Here is a 23,557-nt window from a genome sequence, read left to right as displayed (position 1 = left end):
AGCCTAAGGATGAGAAGGAGAGAAGCAGACAAAACAATAAAGATCAGTGAGTACCATGGAAGTCAGTAATGAATTTTTCTACTTTGAACAGTTACCTGTCTACCTTAGTAAGAAGTTCTATATTAATTCTGATTTCCTATGTTATAATTTGTCAATAAAATTTTTAATCTGCTAAATACTGTAGCCAGTATATTTGACAGTAACTAGAGGGAAAACAAGTTATTTTATTCTATACAGAATGCAAAAAGCACCATCTGGTGGCAAGTGGCTCTAATAGGCACAAGACTGTACCTTTAAAAGGTTAAACAATTTAGTCCCCTAATAGTAAGAAAACTTTTGGTCCAACCAACTAAAACCCTATAAACATTTTTTTTTCCTTAGGTTTTTAATGCTTTGTTTTAAAAATTCCACCAGAATCATCAACACCTAAAAAAGAGTGAGGTCAGAGAAAGAAGGTAATCAATCACCTTACTGTTTCAAAGGAACATTGAGGGAAATTAATGTTTTATCGTGTAATAATATTCAAAATTTTGACTAATTTTAATAAATCAGACCATTATTAACTATCATAGATATTTTAATGACTTAATTATTTAAATAAAAAATTTAAATCCCTCTACTAGATAACTACTACTTCTTAGAACAATCAGTGATCACAATGGATTGTTGGCACAGAAAATGTCACAGGAAACTGACTCGTTAGTGACTGATTTCTTTCCAAAGTTCAAAACCCTCTGTAATTTCTTTTTTCAAAAGCAAGACAGCTGGGCTGGGGATGTGGCTCAAGTGGTAGCGCGCTCGCCTGGCATGCGTGTGGCCCGGGTTCGATCCTCAGCACCACATACCAACAAAGATGTTGTGTCCGAAGAGAACTAAAAAATAAATATTAAAAAATTCTCTCTCTCTCTCTCTCTCTCTCTCTCCTCTCTCACTCTCTCTTTAAAAAAAAAAAAAAAAAGCAAGACAGCTAAGGAAGTAAGGCTCTGAAGCTCCTATATGGTACTACTCTGCAGCTGCATGGATTTTTTAAAAAATTGTAGTTGTAGATGGACACAATACCTTTATTTTATCTATTTATTGTTATGTGGTGCTGAGGATTGAACCCAGAGCCTCACACGTGCTAGGCAAGCGCTCTACCACTGAGCTACAACCCCAGCTCCGCTACATGGATTTTTGAAAGGCTTAAGGCACCTGAAAACAAGGAAAACCAGCAGAGTAAGCATCTACTTGATCAAAATCTATTTGGAAAGTATACGATGAAGATTTTATTAATTTTTTTGTAAGTGGACTGAGGAAAGGAGAAAGCCACTGTTTAATTATCTTAAAAAATACATATCTGAATTAAGAATGTGGTAGAGCACTTGCTTATTTCTTAGCATATGCAAAGCCCTGGGTTTGATCCCCAATACTCCAAAAAAAAAAAAAAAAAAAAGGAAGAAATAAGCTCATTGCTAAGGGGAGATGGCCTAATTAGTGATAAAGAATTAGAATTATATTTTGTTTAGTCTGGATATGTGAGGCATAATGGAAAGACACTTTTTCCAGCTGGGTTTAGTGGCACATGCCTATAATCCCAGTGACGCAGAAGGATCACAAATTTGAGGCCAGCCTGGGCAATTTAGTGAGACCCTGTCTCAAACTAAATAATAAAAAAGGTTGGGGATCTACCTCAGTGATAGAGCATCCCTGAGTTCAATTCCTAGTAAAAGGTACACAGCTTTTAAATAAAACAAAACATTTTTCAATCCCAGTTTATTTCATAGCACTAAAATCCTGGGTAAATTACTTAACCTCCCTTAGTTTCACAATGTACAAATATAGCTAGCAAACCTTGCAGGGTTAATTAGGTAAAAATCCCTAGCATATAGTATCTGTTCAATAAAGAGTTCGTTATTAATATCAGCCACATTCATCACAGTGAGTGATCAATAATCACGAAAAATCAATAGAGAATTAAACTCCATGACAGGTAACACACTTTTTACCACCATCCTACTAGCTGCATTTAGCTAACTTAGTTTAACCATTTGTGCTCTAGAAAATCTCCCCTTACTCCCTAAATCTAGACAAGTTTGCTTTTGTGGTCTTACAAGACTCCATTCTGCACTTCCCTTTTCATAGCAGAAATCATAATATACAATGGTAACTTGTTTTTTTCTCACTTCCTTTATAATAAGCTTTGAAAGGATAAGGACCATACCTATTTTATGTATTAACTACACTAGGCCCAAAACCTGATATAGCAAACAACAGTGTTGTTTAAGGATATGGGCCTGAAGTAACACACAGACCTGAGTTAAACTCCTAGGTCTATCCTGATACATGTTTTTGTGAAGTACAAAGCTCTCTAAGCCCATTCATCCATCCATAAAATGGAAATCATCTTCCTGTAGTATTGTTAGAAGGACTAAATGAAATACCATGTAGTTCATATAGTTCACGACACTCAATAAATGGTAGTCATGATTAATAATATTTACTTAATAAATACACAAGTTTTAAAGACAAGTCTGATGCAGAATACTAGCTTAAATAGAACAATCACAGCCAAGACTGTCATTCAATGAATGAGGAACAATCTACAGGAAAAGATCTCTGCTAGTAAAGTACGGGGTTCTCCATAACTGATTAACACATGGTTATCGAGTGCCTTAAAGAAGACTCTAGATGGTTAAGTATTCAGCTTATGCATGAAAAAATGAATTGACTGTAAATCCAAGGTTTGAATATGTATGACAATTTGAAATACCTGTAGATTTAAATAACTAAATTACATAAGAACAAGCTGGAAAAGCCTGACTGAACAATACTATTATCTAAGTAAAAGAGACAATAAGTTGACATGGCTGTTAAAAACTTTTTGCTATCTTAACAAATCTTGATAGGACAGCATAAGTATTAAAAGAGAGAAACTGAGTGTGGTGGCAAGCACTGTAGTCCCAGCGACCCCAGAGGCTAAGAGAGGATAATTTGAGCCTGGGGAGTTCTGGGCTAGCCTAGGCAATGGTAGTAGACACCTGTAATCCCAGCAATTTGGATGGCTACCACAAGAGATAACAAGTTCAAGGGCAACTTAGATCCTGTTTCAAAATAATAAAAGGGACTCAGTGGTAAAGACTCCGGGCTTCAGCTCCCAGTACCAAAAGAAAGGGGAGAGGACCCTGAAAGAATACATCAGTTTAACATCTGGGTTCTAGTTTTTCTTTCGGGTGTAGGAGACACTGATACACTGGAACAAACCTAAGAGAAAATGATCATGATGATTAGGAAGTCTAGAAGGTAAGCCAAATGAAAAAAAAATTAAGGATCTGAAGAATTTAAAGACTTCATGCAAATAATTCAAGTAGGCTTCAAATGTTTGAAGTGCTGACTTATGCAAAGGGAAAAGAATATTTGTCAGATGTCTATTTCTATGCCAAGCATTTTCCAAATAATTATAAAATCTTCAATAGAGTACTGTGAAGTACTATTACCATTTACTAAATGTAATAAAACAGAAGACAGAGTAAACACTGAACTACCACAGAGGACAAAATAAAAATCAAGAGGTAAGAAGTAATGCAAAATGGATACACTGTGGAATATTCATAAAACAGTAGATAACAAAGAAGATAATAAAAATCAACTACAACTATGTGCAACACCACAGAAGAATCTTGTAAACATAATGAAAAGCCGAAGAAGTCAGACACAAGACTTCATATGATTCCATTTATATAAATTCAAAACAAAACTACTTCATGTAGCAAAAGGTCAGGGTAGTGGTGTAGGGTGAAGGGCAGTGAAGAAAAGGTAACTATAATAGTGCTGGGGTAAGAAAGACGTGTCAGTGGGGTTTTCATACTTTACACAATGAAATTTTCATTTTGTGAAAATTATGTTGTTACTGAAGATGTGTACACTTTTTAAATACACATTACATTTCAATGAAAAGTACACTTAAAACAGTAAGCCAGCTGCAGTGGTACCACATGCCTGTAATCCTACCAGCTTGGGAGGCTGAGGCAGGAGGATCACCAAAACCAGCCTCAGCAACTTAAAGAGGCCCTAAGCAACTTACAGAAACCCTGTCTCTAAATAAAATACCACTGAGCTGGGGCTGGGGCTTAGTGGTTAAGTGCCCTTGGGTTCACTCCCAGGTTATCCCCCCACACACACACACAAAATCAGTAAGTAAAGATTATAGGGAATATTATCAGTTTTTAACTAACAAAATTCGTTTATTTTAAAAAGTAGCCTTTCTGATAAAAACAGTGTTACCACAAATCCTCATACAAGAGTAACATGATGATCTAAATGAGATTCTTGCACTGGGTCAGATCAGATAAACTGTTCCCAAATATCGAATAGTACACATAGATTTAATCACAATTATAGTATAGTATTTGATTCAAAGAAGCCACTCAAAAGAATTTTTATCTTTTTAAAAAAACTTCTTCAGGGAGTTGGGTTGTAGATCAATGGTACAGTGCTTGCCTCGCACATGTGGGGCACTAGGTTTGATCCTCAGCACCACATATGGTAGCTGAGTTTGGGAACAATAGTAAATGAGCTTTGTTCTAACTCTGAATTCTAATTAAACTTCCATGACATACTTGTCAGTAGCAGGGAATGAGAACTTTTTATATGTCATATTAGTGGTTCCAAACCTTCTTATAATATGAACATTAAGAAAATACAATTTAAATGAACTATTCATGAGCTTATTTAAGCCAGGTTTTTTTTGTTTGTTTGTTTTAATGTTACTTTTGTGAGGGACCTTGGTTAAGTAACAAGCTCTTGAGGCTCCTCTTTCTTATGTATATGTGTTAGTACCATTTCTTTCTTTTTAGAGAGATGACACAATCCTCCAAAAGAAAATGTTCAATCATTTACAAACTGTGGTCTTTTCTACTCTTGATAAATTCCATATACCACACAAAGACACACAAACCTCATAATGACTAACTGAAACTTTGGTGTCAAACATTATGTAGTTTGTTACTCTAGTGTTTCAGTCCAAAATATCACTGCTGTCTAGTCAACCACTTAACATTTAGACTAAAAGGCAGGACAAAAGTATCTCTTAGACTTCTCATACCACCCCACACCACCCAATTTGTGCCGATATGAGATTGTAAAGTTGCCAATCTGGTGGTGACAAGATGCAAGAAATATAAATTCAAGTTAAAAAAATAATTCTTATGGCTAAAAGCAAGATTTTCCCACACTGTCCATTTCTTCATTTACCTAAATACCACCTTCATCCTCCACTAAAACTACTCAGATTTCTCTAAATTCATTCTTGCTATTATCAGCCACATGGAAAAGGAGAAAACAGACTGACAATACACATCCTAAGGATTAATAGCATAAGAACACAAGTCAAAATGATTTCAATTCAAATCCCATCTCTGATACCTGCCTGACATTGGGCAAGTATGTATGTCCAGGACTCAGCTTCTTTTATAAAGCCCTTGTAGGGTTACAGAATTGTACAAGATAATGTCTGTTGAGTGCAGAGGATAGTTCCTACTATACTTTCATTGTGTGACAAATATATCATAGAAATAATCATCTGAAGATAAAGGGAACCAAAGAAAAATTCTAGAAGTCTAAGACTGAGCTCTAGAAGTCTTCTTATCTTACCAACTAACAAAATTCCTCCTCCCCAGGATCATAATCTATTTACTGCATCCCTGCAATCAAATTTGTCCTTGTTTCAAAAATGTATATAGTTAAATGTATAAAACAAGAATACTGACTTAAGTAATTGGCTTTAATCTTATTTATTTATTTTTAGTTATAGGTGGACACAATATCTTTATTATTTTTTTATGTGGTGCTGATGATCGAACCCAGTGCCTCATGCATGCTAGGCAAGCACTCTACAACTGAGCTACGACTCCAGCCCCTTTAATCTCTTTTTTTAAATATAATTTTATTTTATTTAATTATTTATTTTTATGTGGTGCTAAGGATCGAACCCAGGGCCTTGCACGTACAAGGTGAGTGCTCTACTACTAAGCCACAACCCCAGCCCCCGCCCCTTTAATCTTATTTAAAATAGTTCCTAAACTTTTTTTTTTTTTTAAACAATATCTTATAGTGAAAAACAGCAAACGCTAAACTAAATAAAGCAAGACTGGAGAACCTGAAGCCTTAAAAGGTTAGCATCCAATCTGTTCCCCAAGGTGTTCCCTGAAGTATAGGGTTTGTACCTCTTGTAAAATCACCTCCAAATACTAAGTTATTCTAAAATATTTAATACTAAAATACTATAATTATTTCTTTCTCATGTCACTTTTAAAAAGAATTACTTTTTTACTAAAACATTAAGAAAACAAAGGATTTTTTAAAGTAATGAAGCTTACCAACTATACATAAACAGATTTCATTTCCCAACATTTTCCGTAATTCTTTGACCCAGTTTTTTACCTGTGTATAAAAAGAACAAATATTAAAACAAATCCTATTAGAATTAGTACTATAATATCACCTAAATACTCAACATTGGCAAAATACCACAAAATGTCTAATAGCTTCCTATTATCAGATTATACTGCAAAACACATAAAATGAAAAGATTTCTCTCTCTCTAAATATGTATGTATCTACAGATGCACCTCTGATTACAGATTTTTATAAATTTTTGATAGATCCAAACAAAGCTATTTACCAAAGCATATCAATAAATGTCTATAATAAATGATAATAAATGTCTATAGTCAATGTGGGCTTAAAATAGTCTTTAGTACGGTCATTGGTTTCTAAACAGAGGGCCTAAGAACTTCTCTATCATACATTTAAAGAGGAAAAAAAATGTATATGGGCACCAAAAAAGAGAATATGGCAAAATATATTTTCATCATTTAATGTGTGACAAGCCCATATACATTTTTTTACCTTGCCACTACTGATATTTTTTTTTTTTTTGGCTCAGATCATTCTTTATTGTGAAGGACTACCCTGTGTAATGTGTGATAATTTAATAGCATCCCCTTGCTTCTGTTCACCAGAAGCCAACAGTATCCTCCAGCTGTGACAACCAAAAAATGTTTCCAGACATTGTCATCCCTTGGTAGAGAACCACTGGTATAAGACAACTCTAGTAATAAACTGATTCTCCACTATATATGAAGCATATCATAGCAGCAGATGCAGCTGGGAGTAAACTAGAATTAAGAAAATTAATCTTCTGAATACGTGCTTATAATATTATAACAAAGTAACAGGATTATAATAAAAAAACAAGATAAAGAACAAACTTGGGACATCTGCCTTCTTTTCTTGTAACAAAATTTAATCTGTATGCAGTCAAATCACACCTTCCTTAAAAATATATATATATACACCTATAAATTACAAAAACTACATTAGATATATGATAAGCACTTACTGTACATTGGTCCTACAGTACAAATAGAACAGCTCCACACTCCTTGCAAGAACACAGAGGAACTATCTTTAGCAACCCCAAATCCTTATAAAAATCAAAGGTAATTAATTATCATTGCCTTATCTTTATTAAGGGCTAAACCAGTTTTCTCAGTGTAGCCCCATATTTTGTTTGGTTCACAAATACATAAAGATTTCAAAGCATTTAGTCAATTTCACATAAGAAAAAAATGACAAAACTGGTAAAAAAAAAAATATACATCCTCATCATCCCAAGAGAAACAGACCAGAATCCAATTACATATTACTTTACTCCCTGTACTCTACAACCTATTAATCTAATCAAATTTTATAAAGTTTGTTATTAAGCTGGGGATACAGCTCAGTGATAGAGCACTTGTCTAGCATGTGCAAGGCCCTCAGTTTGATCTCCAGCACCACAATCAATCAATCCAATATTCAATCAATATAATCCCAGATAGTTGGAAGGCTGAGGCAAGAGCATTAAAAGTGAGATATTTATCTAAATAAATAAATAAATAAATAAATAAATAAATAAATAAATAAATAAATAAAACGGTTGGGTATAAATAGTTTAGTGAAATAACTCTGGGCTCGATCCCTAGTACCATAAAAACAAAACACACAAAGTAATTTGTTATTCGTCTTCAATTATATTCTGTTCCACAGGCCTCCTAATTCTTATCTTACCCTTGTCCATTCTGAGGTGAATTAAAGTTGGTTATAGCTTCACCTAGCCTTCTATCAATAGGTAGTGAAGTTCCCCACCCTAAGAATTTCAGATGGACTTGTAACATGCTTTGACTAAGAGAAGTGACAGAAGTAATATTGTGCCAGTTTCAGACTTAATTTTATAAGACTGGGCAGCTTCTACGTTTGCACTCTTGAAATCCAGTTATCATACACAAAACTTAAGCAAGAATACAGAATGATTGATAGCTGGGCACGGTGGCACATGCATGTAATCCCAGCAACGTGGGTGGCGGATAGCAGCAGGGGAAATACAAGTTCAAATTCAAGGGGAACCAGGGCTAGAGATGTATCTCTATGTATAGCAACCCTGAGTTTGATCCCCAGACACTCCCTCCCCCCATACCAAAAGCCAACAATAACAACAATAGAAAAAAAAAAAAAAAGAATGTTGAGAAATCATGTGGAGAAAAGAGTAACTAGGTGGAACAATATGCCAGACAAAGCACAGGATCTACCTAGTATACCCACAGAATCATGAGAAATAATAAATCCTTTTTAAGCCATGAAGTTTTGGGGTTCTTATTATGTATTAATAAGTAACTGGCACTTTTCAATCCAAAACTCTAGACTTTCTTTTAATCAATACTTAAACCATTTATTTTTATGCAAAAATCCAGGAAGGGATAAACAACAGCAAACAGCAGCCCCAAAATAACTTTAAAAAATCATTAAATCAGCAAGATACATACTATTTCATTTCCCTACTCTTTGGACTGCTTTACTATGTTATTAATAATCTAAGAGCTAACTAGTATATCTATTTGCTCCATCAGATTTTACTGGAAAAAAAAAAGAGCAAAACTAAACTAAAAAGGCAAGAAATTTTAACAAGAATAAACCTGTAACTCAAGGCAAGAAAAGCTTTTGCCTTGGAAATTATCCCCTTTCATTACACATTGCTGACAAATTTATTCCAAAAAAGGCTTTAGGAAGGAAGGTCAAATAAATAACTAATCCTGATTGCCATGAGAATTCAGAGGGTAAGCTTAATGGTAAATCACTTTTTATCCCAAACAACTTTAAAAATCTTACATTTATGGTACAAGTTTGAAGAGGAGTTTTTTTTAAAAAACGAAGGAATTTTAAATAAACAAACACTACTTATATTGTCCTTTCAAAATTTACCCTGTACCTTCCAGAATATTTAGTGAGGAGAAAGAGCTTAAACTGGATTTTGCTCTTTCTTTTCTCTCTTCACAAAAAGGGAGCCCACATAGCTACACCAAGTTTCAGGTGCCCAATATCTACAGAATCAAATAAATGAGATTTTTTTAAAAAGGGAGAAACAAAGCCCCTGTATTTTTCTGAAGCTTAACTTTAATTATTTCCCTTTGAGAAAGCCATGCAATAAATGATTAATTACTCTAATATGAATTAATAAAAATTAAACATTTCAGTAAAAACAAGAAGTCACCTTTTATGCAAACTGCATACTAACTGTAAATGGAAACTCGAAAAATCATTGTTCTTCTCATTAAATCATCTACCCAAAAGTAAACAGCATACCTTTTGAAAAGAATCTTCATCTGTTATATCATAAACTAAAATTGCTCCATTTGAATCTCTGTAGTAAATTGGACCCAATGCATGGAATCTTTCTTGACCTGCTGTATCCTAAATAAAGCAACAAACGTTTATTAAACCAGAAGAAAAAATGTCTGCATGTCTGCTTTTGCAACTTCAGTGAACTTCTGATCAACGAAAAAACAGCATAAAGTCACAGATAATCCCAAAACACTATTAAAAGAAACAGGTTACCAAAAAAAAAAGAAAGAAAGAAAAAATTAGGTTAACATGAAATGTTTTACTGTTAAACAAAGGTCAATTCCCTCTCCCAATTCTTCTCAGCAACCTTACTAAAAAACCAAGCAGATGTTAGAGGGTCAAAATGGCCAATGCTACATTATGAACCAGGAATAGATCCTGCCCTAAATTCAGATTCCCCCATAGAGAAAAGAAATAAAAGCGAGTATGCACCAGGACCACCTGCTTACAGAGATGCTACTATATTATCCTTGTCCTACCCTCCACCAGTGAGAGGGCTAGCACTTTGGGAGGGAAGCCAATCCTACCCACCCTATCCACTCTCTGAAGTAGAATCCCGAGTTGATCCTTCTGTAGCTAGGGTCAATATGACATGAATATTTAAATATAATTCTTAACCAGATTTTAGGAATTTATAAAATCATAAACAAAATTGCCTAAGTTTCAGTTAACTTCAAAAAAAATAGAGAAATTCAAATTCCTATTCCTAGGGGGAAAAAATCAGTATTCCACAAATTAGTTATCAAAATATTAAAAACAGGCAGATACCACTCAATATAGATGAAAAGGTTAACTTACCCATATGGCAAGGTTTACTCTTTTCCCACCAATATTTAACTTCTTTGTTAAAAAAGATGCCTAAGAAAAGAGAAATACATTAAACAGCTTTTCATGTAAAATAATGCTACTTATCCAAAAACTATAGATGAATCATTCAAGGTGAATCTTAAGTTACCTGAGAGAAAAAATAATCCTTGAATTTTTATTTTATAACCAGACATTATTTTTATTAAAGACAGAAAAATACTTACTTACATTCCTATCTAAGAAAAAGAAATCTTGTTTTATGAACAAAAGTTATTAAAAATATAAAGAAAAGCTAGGGATGTAGGTCAGTGACAGAATACCTGACATGTGTAGGGGGATTCATTCCCCCTCCCCCGCCACACACACAATATAGTACTTTGCTTAGTTTTTCCCCTCTAAATGTGGGACAATTTTTTTTTTTACTAGAGCATTTAATTTGATATTGACTTCCTTAAATAATAATAGGATGAAAAAAATCTAAGAGATTTTTAAGATATAAGAAATGTTTGGTAGTTTACTTATTGTATATCAATATTAGTCAAAAAGGTTCTGCATTTACAAATTCAATATATATACATATATGGGTGGGTGTGTGTATGTGTATATATTCACATACACATACATATATATAACCACACCCCCAAACTTCCCGAGTCTTTTTTTCATATTTCCTATGGAGTTTTATGACCATTGGTTTTGTATTATGCCATATGTAAACACCTCTGATCTCGTGCTCCACATGCTAAATTACCTTCCCAAAGCCTCCCTGTTTTTTTTTTCTTTTTAAATTTTTATTACTCATAGAAGAGTTCCCTAACAGGTTATCATTTTTATTAAGTATGCTTGAAAAACTCCCTGCTGGCAGCTAGTACCATAATGACCTTTTGTGATGACTACTATGGGGTTTCTTGGCAAAAGGAAGTGACTAGAGCTGGTAAAATCTCCCTTATTTTTCTTTAACCATCCTTTCTGAAACTTATAATCACCCTCCCATGAGAGCTTAAAGTATAGTTAAGTATCTGCTTAGGAATCATAATTTTATGAAAAAGATGCTAATCACAGCACAGTCTGTAAGAAGGCAAAGAGTCAAAAACAATGAAATAACCTCCCTACAGTGAACCACTGCAGACATTACTGCTACTACTAACATTTACTGAATGCTTACTTTGTGTTACAAAGTAATCTATAAGCTTCTCCTTTGTGAATGATGAAAAATCCACATATACAAATCTCAAAGCCTTATCTTTGTACCCAAAGACGTCTACAATAATTTTGTCCACACTTATCTTCCTAAGATAGCTTCCAATATTCTCTACTTCCTCTCCAACTTCTATAGCCTATTTATATTCCTTCTAATTCTGTTTGTTCATAAAATCCCCCTCTAATTTGATTATTTATTATTTATTCTCTATCTGAACTTCACCTCTTCAAATCCAGTTCTTGATCTATACTCTTCTTCCTTAGATTTTTTTTAAAGAGAGTGTGAGAGAGGAGAGGAGAGGAGAGGAGAGGAGAGGAGAGGAGAGGAGAGGAGAGGAGAGGGGGGAGAGAGAGAGAGAGAGAGAGAGAGAGAGAGAGAGAGAGAGAGAGAATTTTTAATATTTATTTTTTAGTTCTCGGCGGACACAACATCTTTGTTGGTATGTGGTGCTGAGGATCGAACCCGGGCCGCACGCATGCCACGCGAGCGCGCTACCGCTTGAGCCACATCCCCAGCCCTCTTTCCTTAGATTTTTAAGTTTTCTTACTCTATACATAAAATCCACATTGAACACTAATCTGAAAAATTAAAGGGAACTTAATCTTGTAATACTCAGTATATACTGTCTTATACTACTAAGTTACCCTTTTATAGGGATAAGCATTCTGTTAACTAGATTACATATTTTTATTTAACTCTTTCACAGTGCTTATAATGAAATGAGCAGTGGTCTAAGAGCTTTTCAAGTATGTCATTTAATTCTAATGCCCTGTGAGTCAGATACAATTATTCTCCAAATATTATAGATGAGGAAGCTGAGGCAATTATGGTATCTTGCCAAAGGTCACACAGTAACACAGTAGGATTTGAAATCCAGATGCAACTCATAAGCACTATGCTATGGTATCTCCCAGACTGATAGCTGAACACATATTTCTCTAGTGAAGGAGTGGAAGCCACAGTATCCTTTTCCATAATAGACCTCAAATAATGCTATTGTATAACTGAATTTATTTAACAGATGTTCTAAAACCTTCCTTGGAAACTATTTTTTGTTGTTTTTCCAGACTGGAGATCAAACCCAAGGCATTCTACCATTGAACTTTATCCCTATACCTTTTTATTTTTGAGACAGGGTCCTGAGTAGCAGGGATTACAGGTGTATGCCACCATTCCTGGTTGATCCTTGGATAATATGCTCTATTAGTATATCATATATTTGAGCTAAAATAATTTGGTTTGTTACTTGGCAGGATAAAACAGAAGGACTGCAAATTTGAGGCCAGCCCGAGCAAATCAGTGAGATACTGCCTCAAACTAAAAATAAACAGGGCTGGAGATACAGGGTGATATAGCTCAGTGAGTGAGGCCTGGGATTAAATCCCAAGTAAGCAGGGGAGGGGAACCCAACTAAATCTTTTTTTACTTCAGGTTGAAAAACTTCCCCACTCTTAGTCCCAATTTTCCAAAAAGATTCTTTCTGTAATATAAACGGATCTTATTTTATATACATCCCAAGTTTTTAAATATTTTATTAAACAGGTTTTTTAAAAAATACAATTATACTTGAGAGTAAATCTGAAAAGTTTAATGTAAAATCAAATTAGCAGCCAATGTCAGAAGGCTGAAATTCTGTCCTCCCATCCCCATCAGTTCCATAAGGCACACACTTAATTTGGTCAGACTACTAAAGTACCATTTGTGGTTATACTTACTCTGGGGCAGTGATTCTTAATTCTGTTTTACTGTAGTAAAGATGAAAGGGGAAAGTGATCACGGACATAAGAATCTTAGGAAAGCCAGAATGTACTCACAAGAAAGCTGGAGATATTTACACATTTTTAAAAAAAAAAAAAAGTTTCCAGGCCGTTTATGACTGTAACCCCAGCCACTCAGGAGGTGGAGGCAGGAGGATGGCAAGTTCAAAGCCAGCCTCAGCAATTAAAGAGAGGCACTAAGCAACTCAGTGAGACTTCATCTCTAAATAAAATATAAAATAGGGCTGGGGAAGTGGCTCAGTGGTCAAGTGCTCCTGAGTTCAATCCCCAGCCCCCCACCCCCATAAATAAAAAAAAAAATTCCACACTTCTGAGGAACTTACAAATGCCTAGGTACACCTCAGTGAATTCTCCCTCATCAAAAAGGGGAAGAGGAGAATAACGTTAAATAGCAGCAACTCAAAAAGATTCTAAGGAGGGCTCAAAAGACTCTAAGGAGGGCTGGGGTTGAGGCTCAGTGGTATAGTGCTTGCCTAGCAGGCTTGAGGCACTGGATTTGATACTCAGCACCACATAAAAGTAATTAAGAAAATAAAGATACTGTGTCCATCCACAACTAAAAAAAATATTTTTAAAAGGAAAGATTCAAAGGACTTTAGAGAGGGGGGGAAAAATGTACAGACCATGTTCCAAGCTCTATGATTGGGCTTTTTCATTATGTTTGCAACAACCTTGTGAAGTAGATAATTAGCCCTTATTTTTCAGTTTTAAACCTCAGATTCAAAGAAATACAGTGACTCTCCCAGGTCACACAACTCAGCCACATGCTGCAAAGGGTGAAAGTCTGACACCAGAATGTTTTTTCCATTGCACAAAGTTCCCTATTCTAGAACACATACATGTTTCTTAACCTGGCAGTCCTCCACTTGGACAGTGTTTCTGACACCAACTCACCTCCCAAAATATTCTTAGGGTAGGCACAAAGTTACAAAGATCAAAGTAATCAGACATCTTTTACCTTTTTCCTCCAAACCCTGAGTAATAGCACACTACTTCGAATCCCAATGATTTCAATTTCCAAACTTTAGGGACATTAAAAAATCAACAATCTTCTTATTATTAGCTCAGGCTGACATTTGTTATTTGTACCTGGTGTTTATTTACCCAAAATCTTCTCTGAAATTATACTGGATGACAATTTTTAAAAATATGTTAAAAAAAGAGTATAGAAAAAAAAAAACAACAGGAACAAATTACATATGATGAATGAAAGGTCTTTTAAAATAACTTATTTGATAAAAAAAAATTTCTTTTGGTTCTTTGATAACCAGTCATTTACTATGCTTACTAACTACTAGCAAAGCAAAATTCTAAAGCATCATTTTATAAACATGAGGAATTTGTTGCAAACAACACAGTAAGGGAATTATAGACAAACATCTTCCTACTTTTATCTCCTGCACTTGCTATGCATATACCTAGTTGCATTATTCTTGTTAGTCACTAACAATGTTGCAGATATAAGTATCTATGACCATTTCCAGTAGACAGGATTCAGGCAAGACAATTTTAAAATTAGCCCTCTGCAAAAGACAATAAAAATTAGTTATCAGAAAACTAAGAATATTTCTAAATTTCCTGTTCTTGGTTTCTAAGGAGAGATATTATGATCAATTTAGTGCCAATTAAAGACTTTCAAATGCAAAGTCCAATAGTCACTTCTAAGGAGCTGCTTAAAGCACAAAGCAGAAAATGGCACAGATATGGGATATGTACACATTGGAATTTTGTTTCCACAATTTAGGAAAAGTCTTTTCTTTAAAAAAAAAAAAAAAAAAAAGATAAAAACTACATGTAGGTGATAAAATAATAAAGGGATAAAAATACTTCAATTATTGTATTATATAAAGACATCGTAATGAATCTGCTAAATCAACAGTGATGTGGCTTCCAGATAATAATAATCTTACAAACAAGAACACCAAGATTTCTAGTCTAGGGACTATGATGCAAAACACAAAACCAGTTCCTAGACCTAAATGATAAGTCTTGCTAAGAAGGTTAAGGAGTACTAAAAAAAAAAAAAAAAAAAAATGCTAGGTGTGGTGACTGCACTTGTAATCCCAGCCACTTGGGAGGATGAGGCAGGAGAATTGCAAATTTAAGGCCTGTGGGGGCAATTTAGTGAAACCCTGTCTCAATATTAAAAATAAATAGGGCTGGGGATATAGTTTTGTGGTAGAGTGCCCCTAGGCTCAACCCCCTAGTAACACACGCATACAAAAAAAGGTAGTATGCTTGACTTAAAAAAAAAAAAAAAAAAAAAGGGCACACAGTTTCTATTGATGGGGCCTTGGAAATTTAATCTAAGTCCTAGTTTCCTCATTTGCCAAACTGTCAGGATACTTACTACCTGTCCAGTCAAGCTTACAGCATTACTTTGCTAATCACGTGAGAGGTACCTACTCTAGACTCCAGGAAATTAGATGGAATTCCACAGTTGGAATCCTAGAAGAGGAGATGATGGTTCTATTGTAAACAAGATTACTTTTTACAGATGAGATTAGTAAAAACTGATAGAAGTCACTTAAATTAGAGTACATAATCTTCACTAAGCTCCTTAATAAGCAAAAAAGTGGTACATATAAAGAAAAGGAAATGATCACCCTGGAGTACAGATATAATGAAGATATACCAAAGACAGGAAGTGATTACAATTTGAAATACCCACAATTCTTTAAGAATAAAGTCAAGAAAGTAAACTGATAGCTAAAGTGTCTTACTAATCTTTACATTTCCCACTAGTACAATATTTGACATATAAAAGATACAAAATAGAAGTGTTTTTGAATTGCTTAGAGTCAGCAATATTGCCTTAATAAATTTCATAACTTCAATCCTCTTCCTCAGTCTTGTCAAATTTATCAAAGCCTCAAATCAGTAAGAAAACCACACAGGAGACCTTGAGTACTTCATATAATTCAAGTCCTGGGCCAGGAAACTTACCTATAGATTACTCTATAACTATCAGAAACTAGGAGAAGCTCTGGAAAAATAAAGAAGTACTAAAACACTAAAGCATGGCAAACATCATACTCTAAAAACAAACAAAACAACAAATACAATTTTTTAAAAAGTGAGTTACTAAAATGTCAACCCAAGTCAAACCTCTAATATGAATATATATTTTTCTTTTATATAAAAAAATCTATAAATAACTTTAAAATATAATGATCCCTCAGATACGACATAAATTTCTCAGAATGATTCAAGTCAAATAACCCCATTCCCTCTTTTAAGTTTTCATGAAAGAAAGAAAAAAAGTAAGCACCATCTATTCATTCAACAGCAAATATTTATTAAACAAACATGCATCAGGCACTTTGCTAGGAGCTTTACATGTGATACCTTTAATGTAATCCACTTAAAAGATACATGAGTGAGGCACTCACATTTTATACATAAAGAGTCAGCTTAGAGACAGAATAACCTGCCAAGATCATAAAGGCTATGAAATGGGAATCAGCTTTTAAACCTATCTATCTTAAAAGTCCTTTCACTTTCCACCACATCATATAGTTTCCTGATAGATCTAAACTTTAAAAACAGTAAATCTTGTCTCCAGCAAACATGTGACAAAACATCTCATGATAATCCTTGTGGGCAAAATTGATGTGGCTAGGGCAAAAAGTAAGGACAACACTAATGCTGGAATAACTATTTAAATTTCACCAAAGGATATATGTCCAATAGGTAGCAGTCCATAAAAGTTGGTTTTAAACTGTTTTCTGCTTCCATTATCAGTATGAACAACACTCCGTCAATAATTGTGTTTCTCATTTAAGAGGAAGGAATGGCCTGTGGCCATGTTCAGTCTGAAAAAGTCCCACTCTTTAAGATTCTTCATATCTCAAGAGAAACTCATTTCTGGCTATATATCACTGGGCTATAGTGAGACTGGCCATCAAGCTTTGTATTTGGACTTCTCTGTCTTCTTAAGTCTTTATTAATGATCTAATGAGAACACTGGAGGCTTTCTTCCCAAATCTTCAGGTGAAAAGTCAAAAGTAGCTACCAAATATTAGCACATCTTATCCTTTATATGTCCAGTACCCATCCAGTTCCTGGCCCACAGAAGGCCAAACAATTGTTCATGAATTACAAAACCAAGGATTTTTTTTTTTAATACTAGACACACAATATCTTTATTTCATTATTTTTTAATGTGGTGCTGAGTATCGAACCCAGTGCCTCATGCGTGCTAGGCAAGCACTCTACACTGAGCCACAATCTGAGCCCCCCAAATCAAGGATTTTTTTTTAATATTTTTCAGTTATAGTTGAACACAATAACTTTATTTTTATTTGTTTATTTTTTAACGTGGTGCTGAGGATGGAACCCAGTGCCTCACACATGCTAGGCAAGCGCTCTACCACTGAGCCACAACCCCAGCCCACAAAATCCAAATTTAAAAGGACATTAACTGCTGTTGTGGTGACACACACCTATAGTCCCAGCTACTCTGAAGACTGAGGTAGGAGGATCACAAGTTTCAGGCCAGCCTGGGTAACTTAAGTGAGACCCTCAAAATTAAAACTTAAAGAAAAAGAAAAAAAAGGCTGGGAAAGTAGCTCAGTGGCAGAGTGCTTGCCAAGCATGGGTGCGGCCCTGGGTTCTGTCCCTGGGTTCTATCCCTAGTACTGCAAAATAACTAATAAATAAATATATAAATTCACAGACTTTAATCATTGAAGCAAATCAGATGTACCTGAACTTTAACAGGTCAAATATAAGAAAATGTAAGAAAAGAAGGATGATGACTAAGAGTGATTAAACACTCTAGGAGAGATGTTGAAACAGTGAAAGGATTTTAGGGTTGGGGCTGTAGCTCAGTGACAGAGCACTTGCCTAGCATGTGTGAGGCACTGGGTTCAATTCTCAGCACCACATAAAAATAAACAAATAAGATTAGGACCTACTTTTTCTTCTATTAGACACAGGGTCTATGGTTTAATTCCTAGGTCCTTGATCCACTTTGAGTTGAGTTTTGTGCATAGTAAGAGATAGAGGTTTAATTTCATTTTGTTGCATATGGATTTCCATTTTTCCCAGCACCATTTGTTGAAGAGGCTATCTTTTCTCCAATGTATGCTTTTGGCACCTCTAATTGTAATTCTGTGAGTTAGTTTCTGTGTCCTCTATTCTGTACCATTGGTCTATCAGTCTGTTTTGGTGCCAATACCATGCTGTTTTTGTTACTATTGCTCTGTAGTATAGTTTAAGGTCTGGTATAGTGATGCTACCTACCTGCTTCACTCTTCCTGCTAAGGATTGCTTTAGCTATTTTGGGTCTCTTATTTTTCCAGATGAGTTTCATAATTGCTTTTTCTATTTCTAAGAGGAATGCCATTGGGATTTTGATTGGAGTTGCATTAAATATATATAGTGCTTTTGCTAGTATGGTCATTTTGATAATATTGATTAGGCCCTAACTTCCTTAATAAAACTCCTGTAGCCCAAGAATTAATAAAAGGGATGGATTCAAACTAAAATGTTTCTTCTCAGTTAAAGAAACATTCTGTGAGGTAAATAGAGAGCCTACATCTTGGGAGCAAATATTTACCCCTCACACATCAGATAGAGCACTACTCTCTAGTGTATATAAAGAACTCAAAAAGATAAACACCAAAACAACAAATAACCCAATCAATAAATGGGCCAAGGACCTGAATAGACACTTCTCAGAAGATGATATACAATCAATCAACAAATACATGAAAAAATGTTCATCATCTTTAGCAATTAGAGAAATACAAATCAAAACTACTCTAAGAAATCTCTTGTCAGAATGGCAGCTATTATGAAGACAAACAACAATAAGTGTTGGCAAGGATGTGGGGAAAAAGGTACACTCATACACTGCTGGTGGGACTGCAAATTGGTGCAGCCAACATTGAAAGCAGTATGGAGATTCCTTGGAAAACTGGGAATGGAACCACCAGTTGACCCAGCTATCTATCCGCTCCTCAGTCTATACCCAAAGGACTTAAAAACAGCATACTACAAAGACACAACCACATTAACATTTATAGAAGCACAATTCACAATAGCTAAACTGTGGAACCAACTTAGATGCCCTTTAGCAGATGAATGGATAAAGAAAATGTGGTATATATACACATGGAATATTACTCAGCAATAAAAGAGAATAAAACCATGGCATTTGCAGGTAAATTGGAGAAGATAATGCTAAGTGAAGTTAGCCAATCCCAAAAAACCAAATGCTGAATGTTTTCTCTGATATAAGGAGACTGATTGATTCATTGCGGGGTAGGGAGGGGGAACATGGGAGGAATAGACAAACTCTAGATAGGGCAGAGGGGTGGGAGGGGAAGGAAGGGGGCAGGGGGTTAGAAATGATGGTGGAATGTGATAAACATCATTATCCAAAGTACATGTATGAAGACATAAATTGGCGTGAATGTACTTTATATACAACCAGAGATATGAAATATTGTGCTCTATGTGTAAATGAATTGTAATGCATTCTGCTTTCATATACAAAAAAAAAAACCAAATAAACATATAAAGCCATTCTGTCCATTTACAACTACAAAAGTAAAAATTTAAAAAAAAAAATAGTGGAAGGATTTTAAATAATGTCACTGGAGATCCAGTTAAAGGAACTAGAGCTGTGTTACCCAAAGAAGACCAGACTCAAGGGGATGTAATAAGTTATCTTCAACTATTAGAAGTGATGTCATATGAGACCAAGATTCAGAGGGCAGAACTAGGGTGGTAACTACAAAAAAACAGAGTTTGACTTGATACAAAGAAAAACTTGCTGAAAATTAGACCTGTCTAAAAAGGAAATGGGCCACCTCAGTAGTTTTCTACTTTCTCTGACATCAGTTCATTTTACCTTCAAGATGTTAACAAATAAAAAGGTGGACAATCAACTGACTGAAGAATTCAAAATAAGACTGAAACAGTGAATCATGAACTATCTGAGGTTCTAATCAGTCATACAATTTTTAAAAATATATGAATGGATAAGAGCATAGTTTGCAAAACAAAAAGTACTTTAAAAAGATAGTTTCTTGGGACTGGGGTTGTGGCTCAGTGGCAGAGTGCTTGCCTCCCATGTGTGAGGCACTGGGTTCGATTCTCAGTACTGCATATAAATAAATAAATAGTAGGTCCATCAACAACCAAAAAGAAAAGTTTCTTGACAAGAAAAAAGTGAACTCTTCTCATATCTTCTGATGCATGATCCTCTCATTTTGGAAATTAAAGGCATATAACATTGTGTCTCCTAGGTCACACAAATCACACTTCTCAGGAAAAAAAAGAAAAATGAGGTGAACTGATATCTAAGAGAAAGAGATTAGAGTACTGTTTCCATAAATTGGTATACAACAAAGTCCTCAATTCTATAAAAATCCAGATACTGTGACGAGTTATATAAACATAAAAATCAGGTCTTTTATGCTTTTGATACTGAAGATCTACTATAACTTTATTCTTTCCTGTGTGGTTTGCACTGACTTCTCTCAGGTATTTAGTTTTGAGCATGTTTTTGAGATGTCTAATAAAAATATAATTTTTAGGTTAGAATACTAAATTATCTTTTTAAAAACCATTAAGATGTGGATGTGTAACCGATGTGACTCTGCAATCTGCATTTGGGGTAAAATTGGGAGTTCATAACTCACTTCAGTCTAATGTATGAAGTATGATATGTCAAGTATGTATGAAGTATGATATGTCAAGTGCTTTGTAACGTTGTGAACAACCAATAAAAAAAAATAAAATAAAATAAAATAAAAATAAAAACCATTAAGATCTCAATTATAATAGTTTTTCATTTTAGATCTTAGCGTAAAGGAAATTGCTAAATAGTTTGTTTATCAATATCCAGACCCAGTCAAAGTTAACTATTCAAAATCCTAAGTCAGACCAGGGTTCAAAGTTGAGCTTTGGCACCACTGCAGCATTAACTTGTGGCAATTTATAATCTGACATTCAGATATTATGTTTCACATAGAATTAAGAACAGAAGGGTAAAAATAGAACATGGAATCAGAATCACAGCATCTTCCTATATTCTAGACCCAACAGTTTAATAATAGCATCAAACATCAAATGTCACAATGGTTAGATTATGCATTCCATTAAATAGCATCCATGTTCTTGTACATTTCACAATTACTAATTAAATTCTACTGTGCAAGTTGGGGCCCTAATAATAGGGTATTTACACTGCATCAATTCCTAGTGCTTTTACATATACTTATCCTGACAACCCTATGTGCTAAATACTATTATTATGACCATTTTAACAGAAGAAGAAATTTAGGGTCAGACAGATTAAGAAACTTACCCAAGATTACGCAGCTAATTAAATGGATTAAGACAGGATACAATCTAGGCAATCAAACTCAAATGTCCACTAGACTTTACTGCCTCTGGCCAAATTTACCAAGCCAGATTAGTAGGATAAACTTTTCCTAACAAATGCAAACCGATTTCTTCAGGAGTGTGGGGGAGAGAATACTCCTCAAAGGCCTGGCTTCATTCTTAATGATTATATTTTAATGTTTTCCCATATAAGTGCAGAAGAAAGTCAGCCTTTCATGACAGGTTAAGGAAATGAATAGTAGCAGCGTCTAAGCTTTTAGTTTTGGGACCAATTGCTGGCCAGTATTCACATGACGTGTCAACGTGGGTCGACCGACCTCGCAGAATGAGTGACCCACAAGTCAGACCCATGCAGGCTGCAATGAAACTGCGTAACCTGCACCAGCAAGCGGTCATTTCAAAAACCCTCCAGAGATGGCTGTTTTGCCATTCCTGCTAACAGGACAAAAATGGAACTTGCATAAACACTTTGTCATCAGTAAGTACTTAAGTTACAAATCACCTTTCGCAAAAATCAGACCTGCAGCTAAGTTCCTATTTCCGAAGTACAGAAAAAGCCCTGAGACTGTAGGGTGAAAACACCTAGGGCCCAAGCGGAAGCTCATCAAAGGGGAAAAACTAGTCCACGGAAGGGGACTCCCCGAAGTGCGCAGCTACCACCGGGGACACTGGGACTTTTCAGGGTTCTTCCACCTCCCGTCCAACAGCCTGTCCTCACCATCTACCGGCGCCCCGACCTAGCCTGAAACCAAGGCGAACTCGGAAAAGCAATCCGAAGGTGGAGATGACAGGCCTGAAGTTTGCCAGCCCAGATCCCGCGGACTCGGGCGGCAAAGTCCTCACAGCCCCAGGTAGGTGGGGGCCCCCCAGGCGCCACCTCCCGCTGCCCGGGGTCCGCACCTGCAGAGTGGTGATGTGCTTGTCGTTGAACTTGTTCTCGCAGTAGCGCAGCACCAGCGACGTCTTTCCCACGCAGCCTTCCCCGAGCAGCACCACCTTGAACGAGTAAGCTCGGCCCGCCGCCGCTCCGCCGCCGGCCGCAGCCATCCCGCCGCTTCCCGGCCGCCCGAGCACGAGAACTGCGCCGAGCTCCCCACAGCCGCGGCAGCGCTTTCACGGCCGCGGCCGACTCCGCGCCCTGCCAACGGCCCGCCGACCCGGCGCTGGCTCCTCTCTGTCCTCGGGCGAGGCCTGGAAGGACCGAGAGAAAGTCCGAGAATGAAGGGCCTTAGCCACCACGTCAGGCACCGGAGGAAAGGCGAAGAGCGCTCCCTCTCCACCTCCCTCTAATGGCGTCTCCTTCCTCCTACGTCACACTTCGGGTCACGTGGCCGCGGCGGCCGGGGGCGGCCCCCGGACGCGCCGGCAGAGCTCGCCGGGGCGTGGGCGGGGTCTCCACGCCTCTTCCCAGGGTGGAGTTGGGTAAGTCTGGCGTCTAGGGCACCGCCAGGCTGTCTGCGGGCCGCGGCTGCCCTGCCCTTGGTGGAAGCCTGCGGGGCAAGGAACCAACCAGCACTTTGTGACAGGTCCCGCTCTGGTGGGATGAAGTGCCCAGGGACAAGCCTTGCTGACCAGGCAAAAGACCTTTCACACCAGGGATCACTGAGTCAAATCTATCAAGGTGCCCTTGAATCTCTCTTTGAAATCTCCAAATTATGGTTATCGAACTTAAGAGTTTCCCAGACCATCAGGGCCTCCATAACTCCGGAAGGCT

The 23,557-nt window shown here is 36.2% G+C and overlaps 1 protein-coding gene across 1 annotated transcript in view; it reads right to left on the bottom strand.

The window, feature by feature from the left end:
- Positions 1 to 23,167, bottom strand: part of RAB21 (RAB21, member RAS oncogene family) — a 32,719-nt gene extending 9,552 nt beyond the window's left edge. Inside the window, exons 1-4 of the mRNA XM_081311375.1 lie at positions 22,744 to 23,167; positions 10,495 to 10,554; positions 9,658 to 9,765; positions 6,354 to 6,417 (exon numbers count right to left, since the gene is read on the bottom strand). Of these exons, the coding sequence (XP_081167501.1) occupies positions 6,354 to 6,417; positions 9,658 to 9,765; positions 10,495 to 10,554; positions 22,744 to 22,890 (379 nt within the window). The 5' untranslated portion in view covers positions 22,891 to 23,167. The remainder of the gene's footprint in view (positions 1 to 6,353; positions 6,418 to 9,657; positions 9,766 to 10,494; positions 10,555 to 22,743) is intronic.
- Between the last annotated feature and the right edge of the window lie 390 nt (positions 23,168 to 23,557).

The sequence above is a fragment of the Spermophilus citellus genome (assembly GCF_964194105.1).
Source record: "Spermophilus citellus genome assembly, chromosome: 10".
NCBI classification, from domain to species: domain Eukaryota; kingdom Metazoa; phylum Chordata; class Mammalia; order Rodentia; family Sciuridae; genus Spermophilus; species Spermophilus citellus.
Note: the sequence above shows the minus strand (reverse complement) of the source record. Positions and strands in the feature narration are given on the sequence as shown.